The sequence below is a fragment of the Herpailurus yagouaroundi genome, unplaced genomic scaffold (assembly GCF_014898765.1).
Source record: "Herpailurus yagouaroundi ecotype Mexico unplaced genomic scaffold, PumYag 180, whole genome shotgun sequence".
Classification (NCBI taxonomy): Eukaryota; Metazoa; Chordata; class Mammalia; order Carnivora; family Felidae; genus Herpailurus; species Herpailurus yagouaroundi.
In genome coordinates this window covers 4,806,297-4,826,808 of record NW_024412411.1, presented here as the reverse complement: position 1 = coordinate 4,826,808, position 20,512 = coordinate 4,806,297, and the positions used below count along the sequence as shown (strand labels likewise).

The window sequence follows — 20,512 nt, the reverse complement described above, 5'->3', positions numbered from 1 at the left end:
TGAATTCTTACTTGTGACCAAATGAGAATTGGAGGCAGCAAGAGGGACTCGGAGAAAGCCGAGACCCGGGCGATGCTAGGCCAGCCGGGCTGGGGTTGCTGGCTCAGGCGGGGCACCCCCCAGCCCTCAGCCCCGAGGTTGAGCTACAGCCCTTCTCTGCTCCCCCAGACAGTCCCAGCCATTCTTGGGTTCCAGTGCTCCAGAAAGGCACATGGCTCACCCTGCTCCTATCTGGGGTTTCTCCATTCCTGAGCAAGGCTGCACCTCACGGGCCCAGGGCTGGGGCTCGTGCCATTCTCTGTCCAGGTGGGACAGACACGGGTGGTCCGGTCTCTAAGAAACCACCCACCGCCAGCTGCTGGAAAGATGGTTTCACCTCCGCCTCTCTGCTTATGTACAAAGCGGGGCTAAGCAAGGCTGCCTGCCTCTGTACATGACAGCGAGCGGAGGAGGCTGCTTTCACTGTCACCCAAGCTCAGACCCTCCTGCCCAGGGCTAGGCACGGAGTGGGTGCTCAGTGTGGACCTTCATCGGGGTTTGAGGGCCTGTCCTGCGTGCTGGGCGTGGCAGAGCATGCCTGAAGCCGTGCTACCAGAGCACGGACTGCTTGCCAGTCCTGGCTCCGAGCACTTGGCTTGTATTATCTCATTTAATGCTTACGTCAACCCCGTGGTGGAAGTACTAGTATTGTCCTCACGTCACATGGGAATACACTGAGGCACAGAAGGGTTATGTCAGCTTGTGATGCCTGAGGCTAAATGGCTTGTAAGCTCCAGACACTGTGTGCATAGCTGCTCCACTGTGGTGTCTTCTTGATGGCACAGGATGGAGGTGTCCCGGGCAGTGAGTGAACTTTCTCTCTCCTCTTGTACTTGCGTCCCTGCCTGCAGTCATAAATGCTAAGGGAGTGTCCTTGCAGAACCTGCAGTCGCTTGCGAGACACAGTCACGTGAGCCGATCACGGTGCACAGGGCGTGAGTTTAAAGTCGGGGGCACTGAGGCTGTGGCAGCACCGTGGGCTGGGCGGCAGAGGTGAAGTCCAGGAAGACTTCACAGAGGAGGTGACATTTGAGCTGACTTGAAAGGTGAATGGGAATGTGAGACAAATAAACCAGGAGGGATGGCTCTTCCGGGGTGAGGGAATTGATTGGGGAAGGGGATGAAGGCAGAGAGGTGGAGAGAACACCCCCAGAGGGGCTCCCCTGCTTGGCTACGCAGTGAGGAGCCATCAAGAGGCTATGCTGAGGTTTGAGCCATGGCTCTGGGCTGGAAGGATCAAAGAAGCCTAAGGGAGCTGCAGGGAGCCCACAAGCCTTCTGGGCAACGGTCAGGCAAGAGATACCCAGGCTGCCCAAGCCCTGCAACCCCTCAAGGTGGGGGTGGTCTTTGTTCTCTTCTATGCTGACTTCCCCTCAAACGCTGTTTGTTCATTCTGATGATCTCAGCGGTTTCCCAGAGAGCAGGATGTTCCCAGCTTGCTGTGCTTCTGAGATAAGGCGACAGACGAAAGCAGGGATAAACCTGAGGGCCCAGCCGGAAGTGCCTGCGGACCTCTCTGGAAGCAGCAGTGTCGGGGGCCCCCACCCCCCTCCCTGCTGGAGACAGAGGGGCTACGTGGCCCAGCCCCGAGGGGCCGGTGCCTGGTACGGGTGGCAGAAGGCTACACTTCGAGGCCAGAGACTGGGACACTGGTCTTTAATGCTCCACTCACTTGCTGTGTGACTAGGACAAGTCGCTTCACCTCTCCGGGCCTCAGTGTATTTATCAGTAGCATGGGGCAGGTATGGGAAAGAATACCTACACTGTAGGTGTGTGCGAGAAGGGAAGGAGGTAAGCGATGTGGCCCCACAGACTGCAGATGACCATGCCAGTAAAAAGGCTTAGGGCAGACACGGCCTTTGCTCCTGGGAGCCATCGCCAATATGGGGAGAACGGTGCACACTGGAAAGGCCTCAGCCCAAGGGGGTGGATCCCTGACCCCACTCCTAGCCCCCTACCATTTTGTGACTTTGAGCTCTGTGGTGTTGGGCAGGTCGCTTCCCCCTCTGAGCCTCAGGGTCCCCACCAGTATGAAGAGGCCAGTAATCCCTGCCTGGCAGGTTTGGCTATAAAGTGAGAGCAGGAAGAACATTCTAGATGGGAGGTGGCCCCAGGATCCAGCCCCTGACCTCACCTGACCCCTTTCCCCGCTCTGTTCTTCCAGTGGGAACGCCTCTGGTTCCTGCTCCTCACCTTCACCTTTGGCCTCACACTCACCTGGCTCTACTTCTGGTGGGAAGTCCACAATGACTACGATGAATTCAACTGGTGAGTGGGTGTGGGGTAAGCAGGGGACATGGGGGCCTGGGCCCCGGGCTGGAACTGCGGGGCTTGGGTTGGAGCCTCTCTCCCAGGCTGGCCCTCAGGGCTCTCCGTGTGGCTTTTGGGGAGCAGGGTCCTCTGGAAAGAACAAAGGCTGGGCAGGAGCTGAGACCAGCCGGGAGGAACAGGGAACTCCTTCCTGGTGCTGCTCTCATGGAAAACAGGAACATAAGATGGGCAGGGCTCAGCCAGGGTCCGGGGCCCCTGAACCTCTTTGTAGGCAAGAACCCCAAGGCCCAGAAAGACCAGGGCCTCAGCAGAGGAGGTGACCCCAGACCGCAGGCCTCCTCAGTCCCTGAGCAGGACTTTGGGCAGCGCTGGCAGATGCTATGGTTCTGGGACAGTTCAGGGTCCTTTATGGGCACCAGCCTCAGGTCCAAGGGCAGGGCTGTCTGAGGCTGGGACCTGGGTATGCAAGGGTACCTGTTTCTTCTTCACCCGCCTCCGTTGCCTGCCTTTGCCAGACAGTGAAAGGCATGGGATCGGGGTAAGTTCCCTGGGTTCTAATGGAGACTCCTCCATTGACAAGTGTGGAAACTGAGGCCCAAGATCACATAGCCGCTTAGGAGCAGAGTTGGGGCTTGGAAGCCAGGCCTCCTCTCTCCCTATCCAGTGCTGTCTTTTCCTTCTGGTTAGAAGTTCAGCTCAGTTCAGTGTGACCATGAGCACACTAAGGTGAGCCTCTCAGGCTCAGTTTCCTCTCCCATAAAATGGGATAATTCCAATCTCATCAGGTCTTTCTGAGGATGAAACGAGATGATGGCCATGGGAGGGCTTAGAGCTCCATGTCACCCTCAGGGCTGCTTCCCAGGAGGCCGGATCTCCAGCTGGAAGGTGGCCATGATGTTAGAATTGGGGATTTCTAGGACTCTGGGCTTCTGACAGGCTGTGGTTCTAGGATTCTGGGATGATCCTAAGACTCCATTAATGGAGTCTGGGCATCCACTCCCCTCTGCATGGCACAAGGCTGTGCCTCTGTTATTAATGAGCACAATAAAGGATGTGCCGCTGTCCCCCTACAGCCCAGAAAGATGAGCTTGAGTCCCAGAGGTGCCCTCTGGCCTTTATTAAATGCCATAAATCAATTATTCATCCTCACAGGTATCCAAAGCGCCGGCACTGTTGTGCGTAAATGGGAACATTCCCTGCTGGCCCTCCACTGCAGTCATTGGACACTTCTGCTGAAGGTCTGCTGCCTGGGAGATCCTCAGGTCCCCCCGCATCGTGTACAGATGGGGAAACTAAGGCCCAGAGAGGGCAGGACTCACCCACAACCACAAAACCACTTAGTGCCAAAACATATATTGAGGACAGTCTGAGGAGACTGGAGTTCAGAGAGGTTAAGTAGACTTTTCACAGTCACACAGCGAGGTGCAGGCAGATGTAGGACAGGGACTTGAGCATGGCTGACTGTATCACGCTGTCCAAGAACTACCTCAGTCTGCCCAGAGACTGAGCGTCCTGGCACTGGGCAGCTCACGCAGAGGATGGGTGCCTACCCTGCTGGGGAGTCTGCAGGGGGAAGGCCTGCCTGCGACTTAGGGATGGCCTGAAGGCCTGTAGCTCCATCAGCCTGTCACTGTCACCTCGGTTTCTTGGAGTCAGTGCTGGGGTTCAGGAGACCCTGGCCCCGCCCTCCTAGTCCCGACAGCCTCTGGGGATAGTTCACGCAGCGAGGGGTTGCGAGCGAGAAGCAGGTGGTCAGGGCTGGCCCACCCAGGGAGGGGCCACGTGGGCTGTTGCTGTCCAGGAGGGCTCCCTGCCAAAAGTGGGAGACAAGTGGAACTAAAACATCTTTCAGGACCAGTTCCTAAGAAGCGAGTCCCGCCCTTCTTTGGGCCTCAGTTTCTCCACCTGTAGGAGGGTGCATTCAGTGATCTTCTAAGCAGTAGATTTCTCCCTGCAATCTGAAGATGAGGGCCAGGGTGCCCCATAGTGTCCTAGTGTCCCTTCCCATCACCCCTGCCCATGCCCGAGATGGCAGTAGGCCTGAAACTGCCTGGTGCCGTCTCAGAGTCTCTGACCACCTTGAGTAAATTGCTGCCTTCTCTGAGCCTCAGTTTCCTCAGTTGTACAGGGAGGATCTGGATGGCTCAGTCTTTCTGGAGAGCAACTAAGCAGTATCTATCAGGAGACTTAAAGTCCATTGCCTTTGGCTCTATAATTCTATTCGCAGGAGTCTATCCTAAGAAAATAGTTAATAATACAGAAAGCTATGTGCAACATTTTCTTTTTTGTGTTAATTTATAAGAGTGAATAATTAGAAACTGTTTTCATCAGTAGGAAGTTGGCTACGTATGGTACATTAATTCAACAGACCACAGGGCTGTCAAAAAATCAAATTTCTTCAGGATTTTTACTGACCTCAGTAAATTCTTGTGTTAATAACAAGAAGAGAATTGATTACTTATCACGTGCCTTGCCTCACTTCATCCTCAGGAAACCCTGTGAAGGGCACTTTGTTATCTCCATCCTGTAAATGAGAAAACTAAGGCTGAGATAAGTCAGGTATTATGTCGTATCAACCCTAAGACCCCACATTTTCACACTCTAGCATCGAAATTGAGACGCATGTCACAATCGATGGCATCTTAGAATCGGGGAAGCCTGTCACCTCCACGGGGTCCTGCAAGCCAGTGAGAGGCAGAGTGGGGATTTGAACCCAGTGCACCTCCCTCCAAAGCCCAAATTGACCATATGCTAGATGTGACAGGGTCCTGGCTTTGCTGCTTTACAAATATATAAGCCTGGCAGGGAAACCCAGCAGAAGAAAGGTCTGCAAAGTCTCGGCAGCGGTTACTTCTGGGCAGTAGAATTATGGGGAACTGTTTTCTTTATGCTTCTTGGCATGCCCAGGTGTCCCCTGTGAGCCCTGGACAAGCCTGACCGGTGAGCACGGGAACCGTGACATCATTACTGACTGGTCCAAGGCCTGGTCACTGAGCCTGGCTGTGTGAGAGCTGACAGCCTGCTGTCCCAAGGGAACCTCCTGGTTCCCTGGTGCAGGTCTGACCCCTTCTCCTCCCGGCAGGTACCTCTACAACCGCATGGGCTACTGGAGCGACTGGTCTGTGCCCATCCTCATGACCACAGCTGCTGCCTTCACCTACATCGCGGGCCTCCTGGTACGTGGGGCGTCTCAGAGGGCAGGTGGCCCTGCTCCCAGGGGGTGGGAGACTTGGCTTACATGGGCCGATGGAGGACCACCCTGGCCTAAAAAGGGAAGCTGGCTTTTCCCAGGTCCTCCTAGTCTGCTGCCCCTCTGGGGCTCGGCTTCCTCCAAGGTGGGAGGTCATCTTTTGCCCCATCCTGGAATGTTTTCCTCCTGACCCAGTGACGAGGGCCATCTTGCTGTTAGGGTCCACTGCAGACTGTCTCTTCCAGAAACTTCTGCCTTGGTTCTTGCTACCAATTCTCTACTCCCTCAGACTCAGGTCGATCCCCATGCTAGACTGGGAGCTCCCTGGGGACTAGGCTCAAGTCTGCTTCAGAATCCTGGGGCCCTGAACTCTCAAAACATTAACTGGGCAGCCCAAGCGCAGCAGGGCCCAGTGACCTGCGGAGGGAGAAACTGTAGAGGAGGAGGAGCCTAGCGGCCTAGAATAACCGGGGAGGAGGCCAGGCTTAGGCCGGGCTGGGCACTCCCATCGCCTACGGGGAGGGTTTGTTGACTGCTCTGACCAAGGTCCAGAGCAGCAGTGGGCAGAAGGGTGTCTGGGGAGCTAGCAGAAACCTTTGGGTCACACACGGTGCCCGACCGTCACCTCGTGGGCCCCCTCTTCAGGTCCTGGCACTATGTCACATCGCCGTGGGGCAGCAGATGAACCTACACTGGCTGCACAAGGTAAGGGCTGCCTCCCTGGGGGGTGGGGGAGGGGCAGGGAGGCCGCAGCCCCGGAGGAAGAGCTCGGACATGCCATCCTTCCTCTGCATCATGACGACAGCCGTTCCAGTGGCTAAGGGAGTGCTCACCATACACCTGGCACTGTTCTCATCGTCTAGCCTATATTAACTCATTTAACCCTCACCGGTAGCCCTGTGCGGTAGGTACTAATATCTTCCCATTTTGCAGTTGGGCAAACTGAGGTACGAAGAGGTTAGAGAACTTGCCCAGGGTCTCCCACTTAATAAGAATCTAGCTCTGTAGCTGCTGCTTGCCCAACGCAGGTCACGGCCCTGGCCCCCTCTCCTCTTCATCGGTGAGCTCATTGTAAACCTGGTGATGTTATTCCCAACTCAAAGCCCTTCCCACCGCTCTCCCCCTTGCTCCCGGGGTGATCCCAGCTCCCCCACTACAGCCCTGTATGACTTGGGTCCTGCTAACACCTCCCAACTGCTGGCTTGGGACAGCCACCCTCGGCTTCTGCTGCAGGAGACATCCCAGGCCCTGCCAGCATGGCTACCTCTCCTCTCCTCTACCTCTTCCCTCTTGCCCTCCCTTTCTCTCTCCTTTGGACTCCTTCCTTAGTTTGCTTCCCCCACCTACAGGCTGCTCAGATTCCCCCAGCCCTGGCAGGCTCCCTTGCCATAGTCCTGAGCCTCTGTGCTGTCCATTTCTGCCTCGCTCCCCCACCCTGGCCCACCCCAGTCTGGGAGCTCCTTGCAGGCCAGATTGGCTTTGCCCATCTCTGTGTCCCCAGTGCCCCACTCAGGGCTGGGCCCAAAGTGGGGAGGCTCCACACATTCTGAGCCTCAGCGCTCTGAGCATTTATTGCATGCATGGTGCTGAATGTATGTGGCCCACGCTTGCCCCTTCTCGAGGCCCCAGTGGGCATGGGGTGGTACAAAGCCAATCAGGAGAGCCCCTCCTTCCTGGGATGCCTGGGCCTTGGCAGGAGGCTGGGCACCTCTTTCTCCCCAGAGCCTGGCTCGGAGTGAGCATGCCATTTAGGAAGGGACAGAAATGTCCAGAAGTAACCATGAGCCCACGAGATGGGTGAGGAGTGACAGGGGCAGGGGCTCACTTCCTGCTAGAAGGGGGACAGGGCAAATCCAGCTGGGCTGTGTGGAGTCGCAGGTGCCAGTGGGCATCCAGGGGCCTCCGAGGTCAGGTGCTGGGGGAGTCAGATCCCGGGGACTGAAGTCTGAGAGGAGTGAAGACCAGCCAGCAGCCCTCCCTGCTTCCTCCTGCTTGTCACTGTATCCTGAGGTGTCCTCTGGGCTTCTGAAGTCCCCTCTTGAAGCACTTTCTTCTCTCTGCTGGGCAGCCGACTTGAAAGAGCTGCACCAGCTGGCACCCCGGGTGGGGCTGGCACCCACCGTGGTTACCTCCTTGGGCTCGTGCCTGGTTCTCAACAGGCCAGGTCACACTTGCTGATGCTAGTGGAGAGGCCTCCGGAGGCACTCAGCCAGCCGGGGTTGCAGACCAGTACCCGGGGCTGCGAGGACCCGAGCCCATCATCTGCACCAGTGCCAGCTCCTGGGTGCCAGTCCTGCCTTCCTCTCCTCTCTGTCCCCTCCCGGGAGGCCTCAGCACGAGGAAGGTCTTTCCAGGCAGAGCTGATCCATAGCTGGAGCCACGGCATCTGGAGCGAGGGAGTTCCCGGGGGCCAGGAGTATTCAAGTAGGGGCTCGAGTTCTATTCTGTTTCTAGGACTCTAAAGAATCCTTATTCTTTTTTGTTTTAACCAACTTTTGACCATCTCCTATATGGATGTGTTCAAAATTAAAAAGGTACTAAAAAGTAGGCAATGTTAATCTCCCTCCTATCCTTCCAGCGATATTTTAAGTACCTATAAATACACATCTGGTTTCTTCGTTTCCTTCTCTGGACACAAGTACCGGCCTGCTACCTCTGCGCCCTGACAAAATGGGAGCTCTTTGCCCTTCGGTGCATTGAGAACATTCCCATCGCGTCCATCCCTTGCTCCTGCCCCGCTGTCTCATCCCTGGTTCCCGAGGCTGGTGGGCCCGCCCGATGTCCCAGTGCACGCGGCACAATGCGGCAGCGCCCCGGGCGGGGAGGTGCGAGGTAAAGAGCACCCACTTTCACTAGCTCCTGCCAAACTGCCTCCTTGCCACGGCCCACCAACCCATGCCTCTGTGCTTAGAGAGCACGCTCGCCATCAAGTGTTCACAGATTTCTTGACTTCGGCCAACGTGATGGGTGAGGATGAGCCTCGGTGTAGCTTTAATCCGCATTTCCCTTGTGATGACTTAGACTCAGCATCTTCCCCAAGCTTGAGTCATTTGCGTTTCCTTTTTCATAAACTGGCTCTTCGTCTCTTTTGCCCTTTTTGCTGTGGGATGTGCTTTTTGCGTAGTAGTTTGTAGGAGCTCTTTCTAGATTCAGAAAATTAGCCCTTTGGCCAGTGAACTGCAGACGATTCTTCCTAATTCATCTTTCGATTGGGCTTGTGTTTTTGCCAGAGGAATTTTTTTACTTTTCCGGATGTGAATCTGTCATCTCTTTTATGTCTCCTGGATTTTGTGTCCGACTTAGGAAAGTCTTTCCCTAGGGACAGCTGGGTGGCTCAGTCAGTTAAGCGTCTCTTTTTTTTTTTTTTTTAACATTTATTTATTTTTGGGACAGAGAGAGACAGAGCATGAACGGGGGAGGGGCAGAGAGAGAGGGAGACACAGAATCGGAAACAGGCTCCAGGCTCTGAGCCATCAGCCCAGAGCCTGACGCGGGGCTCGAACTCACGGACCGCGAGATCGTGACCTGGCTGAAGTCGGACGCTTAACCGACTGCACCACCCAGGCCCCGCGTCTGACTCTTGATTTCAGTTCGGGTCATGATCTCTCTCTCTCTCTCTCTCTCTCTCTCTCTCTCTCTGTGAGATCTCTGAGATCTCTTTCTCTCTGAGAGCCCTGCATCGGACTCTGCACTCACAGTGCAGAAACTGCTTGAGATTCTCTGTCTCTCTCTCTCCTCTGTCTGCCCATCTCCCTCTGTCTCTCTCTCTCCCCTGCCCTCTCAAAATTAAATAAACTTAAAAAAAAGAAAGAAAGAAAAGTCTTTCCCACTCCAAGATGATAAAAAAATGTCTCTGTTGGTATCATTTGGTGATTATAGGTTTCTGGGTTTCTAATTTTTTTTTTAACATTTATTTGTTTTATCTTTTTGGAAGTTTATTTGGGAGTATAGTGTGATCTTTGTTCTTTTTTAGATGGCTTCCCAGGTCCCTACTCTCTGTTCAGTAATCCATTCTCCCCCTCTAATTTGAGATGCCACTTTTATAGTAGACTAGTTTTGTTTTTGTTTTTTTTTTAATGTGTTTAGATCTGTTCCTGGTTGTTGTTGTTGTTTTTTATTTACTTTCACTTACCTCTCTGGTCTCATGCCTATATAATACTGCTTTAAGAACTATAATTTTAGATTATGTTTTAATCATGATCTTTATTTTGAGAGTCTCTGGTTCCCTAGGGTCATGGGTAAGGGTGGGCTGCAGAACAGAGGGGCCCAGGACAATGCTGGGGGGGGGGGGGGGGGGGGGGGGGGCCCCCGGGGGGGGCCGCCGGGGGGGGGGGGGGGGGGGGGGCCCCGCTTGGGACAGGCAGGGTAGCGTGAGCAGATCTGGGTGTCTACTTGGGGACCTTCCCCATCCACCCTAGTCCTCCCAAAGGTCCCGTTTCCCAGAAACAGGAGACAAGTCCAGAGGCCCAGAAGATGAGAAGTGTGGGGCTTTCCAGTAAACAGGAGCTTGTTTCCCCGAGATATCCCCTTCCTGCTCCACCCACCCACAACGCCAGAATCCATCCAGACACCACTGCTGTGAGGGGCTCTCACCACAGCCCCCACCTCCCCAGGGTGCCCCCCACCAGTCCCGGCACTGATCACACCCCACGGCCCCCGTCTGCGACCTTGCCTGACTCCCCTGCCAGAGTGGTGGCAGTCCCCAGCCCAGGGCCTGCGTGGAGGATGTGTCTGCCAGCGACCCAACCTGAGGCCCAGGGAAGAGGACTGGGTGCCACAGTCATGCGGCAGTACTGACTGAGCTGGGGCAGGGCCTGTGCGTCTGCCCCCCCCCCCCCCGCCCCGGCCCCATTGGTGCCTGTGTACCATCTGACCACGTTCCCTTCATCAGCACTCCCCATGAATTCAGACTCCCTCCAAACGACCGGCCCAGGCTCCCCAGTTCTTCCCAGCCATCTAGCCTGTCCCCCCTCCAGCTGCAGCGTATGTAGGAAGGCACATCCACGCCGGGCCCCGCTCATCACGATAGCCGATGGCCATAGCCATCCTGTAGTGGGCGCTTACTCTGTGTGTCAGACACTTTCCACCGTGTTTCAGTCACTCCTGGTAATCATCTTGGTCATTGGATATTATGCCCACATTTTCAAATCACACCACTAACATTTGGTAAGCCTTTACTATTTGGGTACCAACCCTGTGCTTAGCACGCCATTGCTCTCTCTCCCTCATCCCCAAACCCCTGGCTGGTGGGCACTCATCCCCCCCATTGCACCACCCAGGAAACATGCTTCCGGAGGTTAGCCTCTCCCATTAGGCCGAGGGGCTGGGATCTGACTGAAGGGTGTGGCTCGTGCAGCACCGAGCCCTGGCCCGTCACCTGCCATTTGGATCGTAGAACCCAGATTCCAGCCGCCCCCAGGAGGCCGACCTGCTGCCCCCTCTGCCAGGCTGGCTTCCAGCTCCTCCTGGACGCCAGCATGCAGGCGAGGCTCAATGCACGGAGGTGCCTCCTGTGTCCTCAGTCCCTTCCACTGTCCCCTCAAGCCAGCATCCCACCTGCACAGAAGACCAAAGACCGCTTTCAGAGGAGGACAGTGGGCCATCTCTGGGCCTTCTGGGTGGGCTTTATCCTTTCCGGTCCGATATGAGGAACGATGGTTCCCAGCGTTGCTGGGGATCAGTGCTGGTAATGTGTCTTAAGGATACAGCGTGGGGTGGGGGGGGTCCCACAGACACTGAACACTGCGGTAATGCTGCCGAGCATAATGGTTGCCATGACAGCAGGTGCAAAGCTCAGAATAAAAATTTTAATTGCATTATGATTATGGGAAATCAGTTTTATTGCAAGTATTTCCCCTAGCAGTTAAATGCAATAAGACTGTCAGGAACAGCCCTTCAGAGACATTTGCTGTGCCCGGGACCTGTCTGCAGGGGGCAGCAGGGGGCAGGGAGCCTGTGTGTTGAGGAGGATTCTCTGGGACCCTCAGGACACTCCTTGGCCTCCCTCTACTGCAGCGTGACTTCCCAGAAAGAGCATGACCTCTGGGACAGACCATGGAGTTTGCTTCAGTATCTGCCCCCTCAGAGCTACGTGGCAAGCCGGCCTTATGCTGAGCTGTTTCCCTATGTGTGATATCAAGGTGATAATGACCTCACCTGGGACCTTACAAGAGTAAACGTGAGGAAAACAGGATGTCCCTGCCCCAGGCACACAGGCCCTCCCTCCTCTGTGTCCCTGCGTTTCTCCCCTTCTCGTGCCCTGTCCCCCCCCCCGCCCCAGGCCAGTACGTTACAGTCCATAAAGGCCCCTACCCATCTCCGCCTTATTACTGTTTCTTATTGGAACATTCGTTTTGGGCTGATGGGCCCGAATGACAAAGCTCCAAAGGGAAACTTAATCCCAGGCCAGAATGAATCTTCTCTGCCTGGCAGGGGGGGAAGATGGAGCAGCCAGTGTCTGCCCTCACCATCCTATCTTGTTCAGTTCCGTTTGGGAGGGCTCTCACAACACAGCCGCCTCCGCCTCCGGGGAAGGCACAGCAGGAAGGGAAGGGGGGCAGTGGGGAAACAGCTTGCAGCGGCAGTAGGAAGTCAGTGAAGGCAGGGGACAGTGGCCTTGACTTGGCCCATTATGGAGAGGGGCGTGAGGGCTTTGGGGTAGAGATGTGACCTGAGCCTTAAGTTGCCAGGCTTGGCGGTGAGCGGAAGGTGGCTGGAATGAGCGCTGAGCAGGGGGGTAGAGGGTGGGGCTGGGGGCTGAGTAGCCAGAAACCAGGCTTCAGGCTCCACTTAGTCTGGGGAGCATCTTGTGCTGCGTGAGAGGTTTCAGATCCCAACTGTCCCCAAAGCTCTCTGTCCCTTGAAGCTTCCATCTTGTCTGCCCTCCAACGTGTGCTCCTTGTTTCCTCTAGGAGGCAGCCGAGAGGGCAGCCCCCCCCGTAAACACAGTAGAAGCTGGAAGCTCAGGGGCAGGAGCGGGGAGCCCCGGCTGTGGGGCCAGTGGGCCAGAGCTCTGCCTCACTTCCGCCCGCTCCGGCCTGAGGGGTATCGGCTCCTGTAGGGGACCCGACTCCCCAGCCTCCTGCCCCTGCGGCCTAGATAAGTCACCCTTCACCTCAAGGGCTGCTGGCAGGGCTAAGTGAGGCCTTTGACATGACTGGCTGGGCCCACGAGAGGCCCCCACGGGCCAAGAGTCTCCCCTCCTCACACCCTCAGTGGGGCTGAACCTTGGGCTGCGCCTACGCCTCCCCCCAGCTTCCTCCCACTGTCTCTCCTCCTCAGCCTCCCTTCTGTTCTCTGGAGGTCCCCCGGCCTCCTCCTGCCTCTGTCTCTCACTGTCATTTCTGGCTAGCCATCTCTGGCTTTCTCTCCGTTGTGCCTGGCTCTCTTCTGCTTCCCCCCTTCCCTTTGTTGGTCTCTCTCGCACTCCCCGTTTCTCCCTGTGCCTCTTCCGCGGTCTCTGCTTCCCTGCCCCTCTCTCGGATGCACTGGGGATGCTCAGGCTGTCCAGACACACCTGCTCTGACCTCCTGTCTGGTGACTCTTCCCCTTCCAGATGGGGCTGGTGGTCATCCTGGTGTCCACGGTGGTGGCCATGTCGGCCGTGGCCCAGCTGTGGAAGGACGAGTGGGAGGTGCTGCTGATCTCCCTGCAGGTGAGGGGGTGAGGGAGGGCTGGGCAGCCACTTCCCCAGGACCTTCAACACAAGGCAGTGCCTTTTCATCACTCACATCTTTCCAGACGAAGGCCCAGAGGGGGCAGGGAGGGGCCCAGATCACAGAGCAAGTCAGAGCAGGGAGGGTGCTACACCTTGGGGTTTCTGCAGAGATGAGAGTTGCCCACCCCACGGACAGAGACAGGCTGGCTGTGAGGGTGTTGGTGACCAGAGGGTCTAGGCATGGCTGGGAGCTCATGGTTCCTCTTGCCCCTTCCCGCACACAAGGGCACAGCGCCATTCCTGCATGTGGGGGCCCTGGCCGCCATCACCGCGCTCTCCTGGATTGTGGCAGGACAGTTCGCCCGTGCAGAGCGGTCCTGTAAGTATGACTGCCTCCCAAGTACCAAAACCAGCTTGTCCTGCCCCCACCTGGACATCACCTAGGTGGCCACTCTCAGCATGGAGGTCCTGGTTCGGAGTGGCCCACAGGGTCCACTGAGGGTCGCAGCCTCGGTCGGCCTTGCACGTTTCCTCCTCTGTGTGTCTGTGTGTGAGTTAGAAGTCCAGCTTGCCTTCCTAGCCAGATGGGGGCTGGCCATGGTGTAGGGTCCCCTCAAAGCATTGGGTCCTGACAGGTAGAGGGAAGAGGGGCCCCCACCCCAACCCCAGCCTGCTCAGGATTCACGGGTGGGCCCTGTGGAAAGCCAAACAGCTCACCAGGTAGCCTGACTCACGGCCGATGTCTGCAGCCTCCCAGGTGGCCATTCTCTGTATCTTCTTTGCCATGGTATTTGCCTTCTACCTGGCCCCTCTCACCATCTCATCTCCCTGCATCATGGAGAAAAAGGACCTGGGCCCCAAGCCTGCCCTCATTGGCCACCGTGGGGCTCCTATGGTGAGTACCACCTGAGGGTCCTAACAGAGCAGAGAGGGGGGTGGGCAGTTCTGCCATTCTAGGGGAGACAGGCCTACAGGACCTATCTCCTTGTAGGGAAGATATAATATGTGTAATATGGTAATAGCAGGAATCTTTAGCTCTTTTGGGGGGCATATGGGAAGGGTTGGTGAAAAAGCTGGGGAGCTCAGATGGGACTGAATCCTGAAGAGTCCTGAAGGCACCTCGCTAAAAAGATTTAAGTTTTTATCCTGAGGGCCCTGGAAAGATACAGGCAGGCTAGGTTGTGGGTTGGGAAGGCCCAGGAGAGAGGGGGAGCTGGGTGTGGGGAGGACAGCCGGTCCCCGGGTTGTGGGAGAACCCTCTGGGCTGTGGGGTGCAGAAGGGAACAGGTACAACTCAGAGCCCACTGCTAGAGGGAAGGTACTTGAAGAGGGTTGAATTAGAGACAGAAGGGAGTCAAAGTCAGAGCCCTCTGACCCAGCAGTAGTTTAGAGGGTGGCTCCAGAGCCATGCTTCCTCAGCCCTTTGGCAGCTGTGGGAGCCTGGACCAATCCGTGTCTGCTCTGTGCCAGTTTCCTCATCTTGTGTCTTGGGATAACAAGAGTGCCTGCACCGGTGGGCCATGTGAAGTACCCAGCTATGAGCCTAGCACACACAGAGTGAGAGATAGATATTTCTGGCTTCTGGGGCAGGCTGTCTCCCTTCTCTGGACCAGGGGGTTCTCCTGCACCAACACCTTGACTTTGTGGTTCTTAACAGAGGCAGTACCTATTATCACCACCAGGAGGCGCTTGGGGCCTGCGTGAGAGTTTTTTTCTTTTTCTTTTTCTTTCTTTCTTTCTTTCTTTCTTTCTTTCTTTTTTTTTTTTTTTTTGCAGTGATTGAGAGTTCCATGTATCATTGCATTTCAGGGCAGTCAAGGCAGCCTCACAAAGTAACTTTTAAAAGGAGGTGTTAAGTCTGGTGGGGCTGTGAATCACCCTTAGGTTTTTCCCCACTTCCTGTGTTGAGTGTTACTGTGCCCGTTTTGTAGGTAAGATTCAGATACCTGTGCCTGAACCGGCCCCTGGGACCCTCCCAACACACCCTTTGCTGGTCCCAGTACCTCCAGGAGGCAAACAGCTGGAAAGACCATGGCTCTGGAGCCAGAGGGATCTGGATTTGGGGTCCAGTTTTGTCCCATATTGCCTGTGGGTCTCGGGGGGTCACCAGTCCCCTCTGAGCCTCATGCTGCTGACCATTGTGAGGATAATTTAGAAGCATAGCCTTTGCAGGTGGGCAGGGCCCAAGGTTACAGCACCTCTTCCATCCATGACCCAGATTACCCACCCACCTGCTCTGGAGGCCAGGGGACAAGTAGGTGTGCCGAGGGGGGTGGGCACTCAGCCAGGGGGAAGGAACCAGGTGGCCCCAGCATGGATCATTTTTTTAGTTGGAAAAAGTAACATTCACAGAAGTGGCAAGAATTGTATAAGGAATCATATAATGAAGAATAATATAAGGAATCCAAGACCACCTTCAATATTTATCAATGTTCTTGCCATCCTTTGTTTCATCTGTCTCCCTACTTTTTCTTTTCTGATGTAAAATCTTAAAACAAATCCCAAACATCCTATCATTTTGCCCATATATACTTCATATATATGTATCTCTAATACATAAGGACTTTTTTCTTTTAAACATAGCCAAAACTACAATGCTGCTGTCACACCCAACAAAATAATAATTCTTTAATATTATCTAATACTGAATCCATGTTCAGTTTTCCTTTGTTGTCTCAAAAATACCTTTTTACAGTTGTTGAAAATCAGGATCCACATGGAGAACATGTAGTGCATCTGGTTGACATGTCTTTCAAGTATCTCTTAGTATAGAACAGTCCCCCTCCCTTTTTCCCATATGCTGTTTATTTGTCAAAGAAACGGAGTCATTTGTCCTGTAGAATTTCCCACATTGTGCATCTGGCTGATTGCATCCTCTTGGTGGTTTTTGAGGGGCCGGCACGAGTGTCTGACACGGCTCCATGTGTCACTGTGCATGCACATGTATCGGTGTCTACACCTGTGTGTATCATTGGGTCTGGATCCACATATCTGTGTGTGATAAGCCCAAGTGCACATTGCTGTCTTGGTGTGTCCATGTGCCCTTGGGTGTATGGTTCCTCTGTGGGTGCAGCTGGATGTGTGTATGTGTGTGTTCTTTAATATTTGGTCAGACTAACTCCAAAGTCGGGACTTTTAACCACAGTGGCCTGCCCACCTGAGTTTGTGACAGCCACCCCTCACATACACACTGGAGAAAAGAACCCCACTTGGGCTCAGGCATGAGACAGGTAGGGATTAAGAATTCACCCTGAAATCCCACATGTTTCTAAGAGCCCTCATGGAGTCCCAAGGCTGGCCAAGGAGGGCTAGGTTTCCATGCCTCCCTCTCCCGGAGGCGAGCACCTATCCCTGGGAGACCCGACTAAAAAGCCTCTGGAGAAGAGACTCTGCCCCTCCCAGTCACTTCCTCTGTTCCCCAAGGGTCTTTGTAGACCCCACTGTGCTCCTTTGTGTTCTTCACACAGTCAACCTCCTGCAGCCTCGGCCCCCAGAAGAGCAATGGCACCTCTTGTGAGAGGCCTGGCCGCAGGACGTTTAGAGGCGAGCTGGGCAGGAACTCCACCGAGTCCATGCCTGTCTCTAGATGCCTCTGTGGCCTTGTTCCACCTCTCGCTGGGGCCACACACAGCCCACCTAACTGGGAGAAGGTAGCCACGTCCCCCAAAGCTGCTCTGCCCCAAGAAAAGTGGAAGAAAGGAACTCAGTTATAGAGACTGCTGATGCCCCTTATTTCATCTGTGAGCTTGATAACACTAGCCTATTTTATAGCTAAAGAAACCAAGGTGCAGAAGGTGAACGACTGGGAAGTCGAATTGCTCCTTCTCAGTCCCCACAGCCCTTGCCGTGCCAGGCTGCCTCCCAGAGGAGGGTAATGTGTTACATGTTGGAGCAGCATGGCCAGAGGGAGAGAAGATGGGCATGTGTCTTGGTGGGAAGTGAGATCAGTCGCAGGAACCCCTTCCACCCCATTCCTTCACTGCCAGGAGTCCTCACTCCCCTCCCTGTTCCAGCCCGCACTGCGCTGGGTTCTAGCCCACTCCTTGATATGGTGGTGACCCCCAGTGGCAACAAAGGGTATGACACGGTCTTCAGGCAAGACAGAATTAGGGAGGGAGACTTCAAACTCCAATTCTCCCAACTGGAAGGACCCTCAGAGAACAGTGAATATATACCCCAAGGGGAAAATGGGGAAACTGAGGTCCATAGGAGAAAGAGATGCACCAGCGGTTACAAAGTTACTTTATGGCAGGGCCAGGGCTAGAACCAGATCTTCTGACGTGTATGCTATAGGATTAAGAGTCATTTATTAAGCATTTATTGTACGTCAGGCAGCATGGTTGGGGGCTTTTAATCCATGTAACAGCCTGGGGGATGGCCTTGTCATGGCTTAAACGGTGCCATCCTGTGTCCCCTCCCCTCTCCCTCTGGGATCTCCACCCAGACTCCAGGTATAATTGGGAGGAAACATGGCTTGCACCCCAGCCCAAGACTGTGACGAGACAGAGGACTGTATAAAAACCCTCACACCCCCATCTATACATCAACACTAACCACCTTGCCTCCTCCCCACCTCACCCCCAAAAAAACCTGTGAGGTGAGGCAGGCATGATTTCACAGATGAAGAGACCGAGCCTCTGAGAAGCTGCATGGGTGTCCAGGGTCCCACAGCCACTGCTTGGAGGAGTTGGAATTAGAACCAGACTTACTCCAGCCTCCCAACATGGAAGGTTCTAGATTGGCTGGGGAGGTGTACATCAGCTAAATCTTGGCTCTCCCTTCCTGCCCAGCTGGCCCCAGAGCACACATTGATGTCCTTCCGGAAGGCCCTGGAGCAGAAGCTGTATGGGCTACAGGCTGATGTCACCATCAGGTAGGTGTGGGGGTCAAGAGGACCATAAGGCCTCTCATCCCTGCCGCATCCGGGACCCTGCTGGAGAAACCTCGGGTCCCAGAGCCTCAGAGATGGGGCTTGGGGCTTGGATGATCCGCCACAGGGCTGACACCCTGTTTGTGCCTAATGCCAGGATATAAAATAGGGAAATAAACACATGCTCTTGGTTCAAGCAGGGGTGAGTGTTTGGGACCTGGAGTCCTGCCACAGATCTACTTGAAGACTAGATCTGTGTGGCTCAGCAAGATGGCTCAAACACCAGTGGGTGGAATGAGCACACTGCAGAGTGATGTATTCACTGTGATGTCAATTATATTTAGAAGACGCAAAAAATGATTTGTACGTTTTCAACGTGTAGATTTTAAAAGTATGTCTTAACATGAAAGGTCAAGAAGAACTCATACCAATTTCACAACAGATTATCTCTGAGAGGGGAAGGAGGCGGGGCTGCCATGTTTAGCTACACAGGTTGTGTAGTGAACAAGATACCACATACGTGAGGGGCCAAGCATAGATATCATTGTTAGATAACCCACTGGTCCCAGTGTAGATACCACAGAATTGTGTGTGTATCGAAACTTTCTAGCAGACGGAGGTAAAATGCCTTGAGGCAGGGGGGCACAGGTGCTTTTTACTATTTCACACTATGACATCATATGTGGTATCGGCAGCCCCAAACGGGTAGACTAGGATGGTGGGAAGGGGGAATTTGTCAAAGGGGCCTGCATCTGTACTGTTCTAGTATGGCATCACATGGCCCGGGTTCTAAGTAAGGTTATACCATTTACTGGCTAATGGGTCTTGAGCTAGGTACTTCCCTCTCAGCCTCAGTTTCCCCATTATCAAACGAGGCAGCACTATCTGCTAGGGCTGCTGAAAAAATAGACCCAGCCCTCCATCCTCAGCAGTCCCTAACCCCGTCTGACCCTCACAGAGAGCCAGAAGGAGTCACCTGTGAGTCCACTGCCCTCCCGGTGCAGACAGGGAACCTGAGGTCCACAGAGGCAAAGCCTGCCTGGACGTCATGGGGGTTGTATAAGTGGATGGGAAGGAGCCTATGTATGTTGGTGGGGGATGACTGGTGGGCAGGTGAGGGACCTGGGTGGACAGTGATTTGGGGACCCCACCTTCCCGTAGCCTGGATGGCGTGCCCTTCCTCATGCACGACACCACCCTGCGGCGCACCACCAACGTGGAGGAGGAGTTTCCGGAGCTCGCCCGCAGGCCCGCCTCCATGCTGAACTGGACCATCCTGCAGAGGCTCAATGCCGGCCAGTGGTTCCTGAAGGTCTGGCTGTACCTGTCCCAGTCCTAGGCATGGAAAGCACAGGCGGGGACCCCATGGAGTGAGAGGGCCGGGAGTGGTCATCGGCTCAGATGACCCCTAGTCCCCTAGCATCAATGACTCACAGCCAGGTTGGTTAGTGGCCTGCTTCGGCTCCAGCCACTGAAGTCCAGATCTCATGGTTGTCACTGCTTCTTCTGGTTCTGTCTCCCACATCAGAAAAAGTTGGTGGTGATGATAAGAGTTAACAGGTAAAACTATTAACTCTGTCAAACTCTAGAGGGAAATTGGTTCTCTGGTGTGAAATGCTACTAAAGGAGAAATGTGCTGGGGTCTGGGATAAGTTCCAAGCAGGTGATTCTTTCAGGAAAACAGGTGTGGCCCAGAGAAGTTAGGGTTGGGGTCTTCTAAAAGCCCCACAGGGCCACAGTTATCAATTTACCTGACCCACACACCAGCAGACACTGGCAGCTCAGGGGTCTCCGTGCTTAGTGGCCAAGAAGGCACACGGAGGCCCCAAAGGGCTGGCGAGGCAGCCATGTGTGTTCCTATCTCTGCCAGACGGATCCCTTCTGGACGGCCAGCTCTCTGTCACCCTCCGACCACAGGGAGGCCCAGAACCAGTCCATCTGCAGCTTAGCAGAGCTCCTGGAGCTGGCCAAGGGCAATGCCACGCTGCTGCTCAACCTGCGTGACCCACCACGGGAGCACCCCTACCGTGGCAGCTTCCTCAATGTCACGCTGGAGGCCTTGCTGCGCTCTGGGTTCCCCCAGCACCAGGTGAGGCCCTGCTCAGGAGCCCTGCCCTGCCCCCCTGGAAACCCAGGCCTGGCTGGAGCAGGACTCCAGCGTAACTTCACTGTGCCTCCTGTCCAGACCTCAGTTTCCACATTTGTAGAATGGGGGTAACATGCCCCTTGCCTTCCTGACAGGGTAGTCGTGGAGACAAGAGGGAAACAAGAAAGTCCTTTAAAATGTACAAAGGGCAGGAGCAGGTTCTCTGGGACACTGCTATTTCCACGAAGCACTGCCCGCATCCTTGTGCTGTAATACTTGGGGGTCAGAGGAATTCGAAACGAATTTATGGCAGCACACTAAACTGGTGGCATCCTATAGAGTGACTGACGCTTGGGTTATCAGTCTTGTCATGACAGGGGTCTACAGGGGAAGCTCCCT

General features: G+C 54.9%; 1 protein-coding gene across 10 annotated transcripts in view; it reads left to right on the top strand.

The window, feature by feature from the left end:
- The window catches only part of GDPD5 (glycerophosphodiester phosphodiesterase domain containing 5), an 87,888-nt gene that overhangs the window by 58,540 nt on the left and 8,836 nt on the right, over positions 1 to 20,512 (top strand). For 9 of the 10 annotated variants that reach the window (XM_040489380.1, XM_040489381.1, XM_040489383.1 and 6 more), the window contains 9 exons: positions 2,204 to 2,307; positions 5,393 to 5,486; positions 6,146 to 6,205; positions 13,056 to 13,154; positions 13,443 to 13,536; positions 13,907 to 14,052; positions 17,948 to 18,030; positions 19,189 to 19,339; positions 19,898 to 20,116. In XM_040489380.1, coding sequence (XP_040345314.1) covers positions 2,204 to 2,307; positions 5,393 to 5,486; positions 6,146 to 6,205; positions 13,056 to 13,154; positions 13,443 to 13,536; positions 13,907 to 14,052; positions 17,948 to 18,030; positions 19,189 to 19,339; positions 19,898 to 20,116 — 1,050 coding nt within the window. Of the gene's footprint in view, positions 1 to 2,203; positions 2,308 to 3,456; positions 3,549 to 5,392; positions 5,487 to 6,145; positions 6,206 to 13,055; positions 13,155 to 13,442; positions 13,537 to 13,906; positions 14,053 to 17,947; positions 18,031 to 19,188; positions 19,340 to 19,897; positions 20,117 to 20,512 lie in introns of those variants that run through there. The other variant, XM_040489385.1, reaches the window with a different exon arrangement.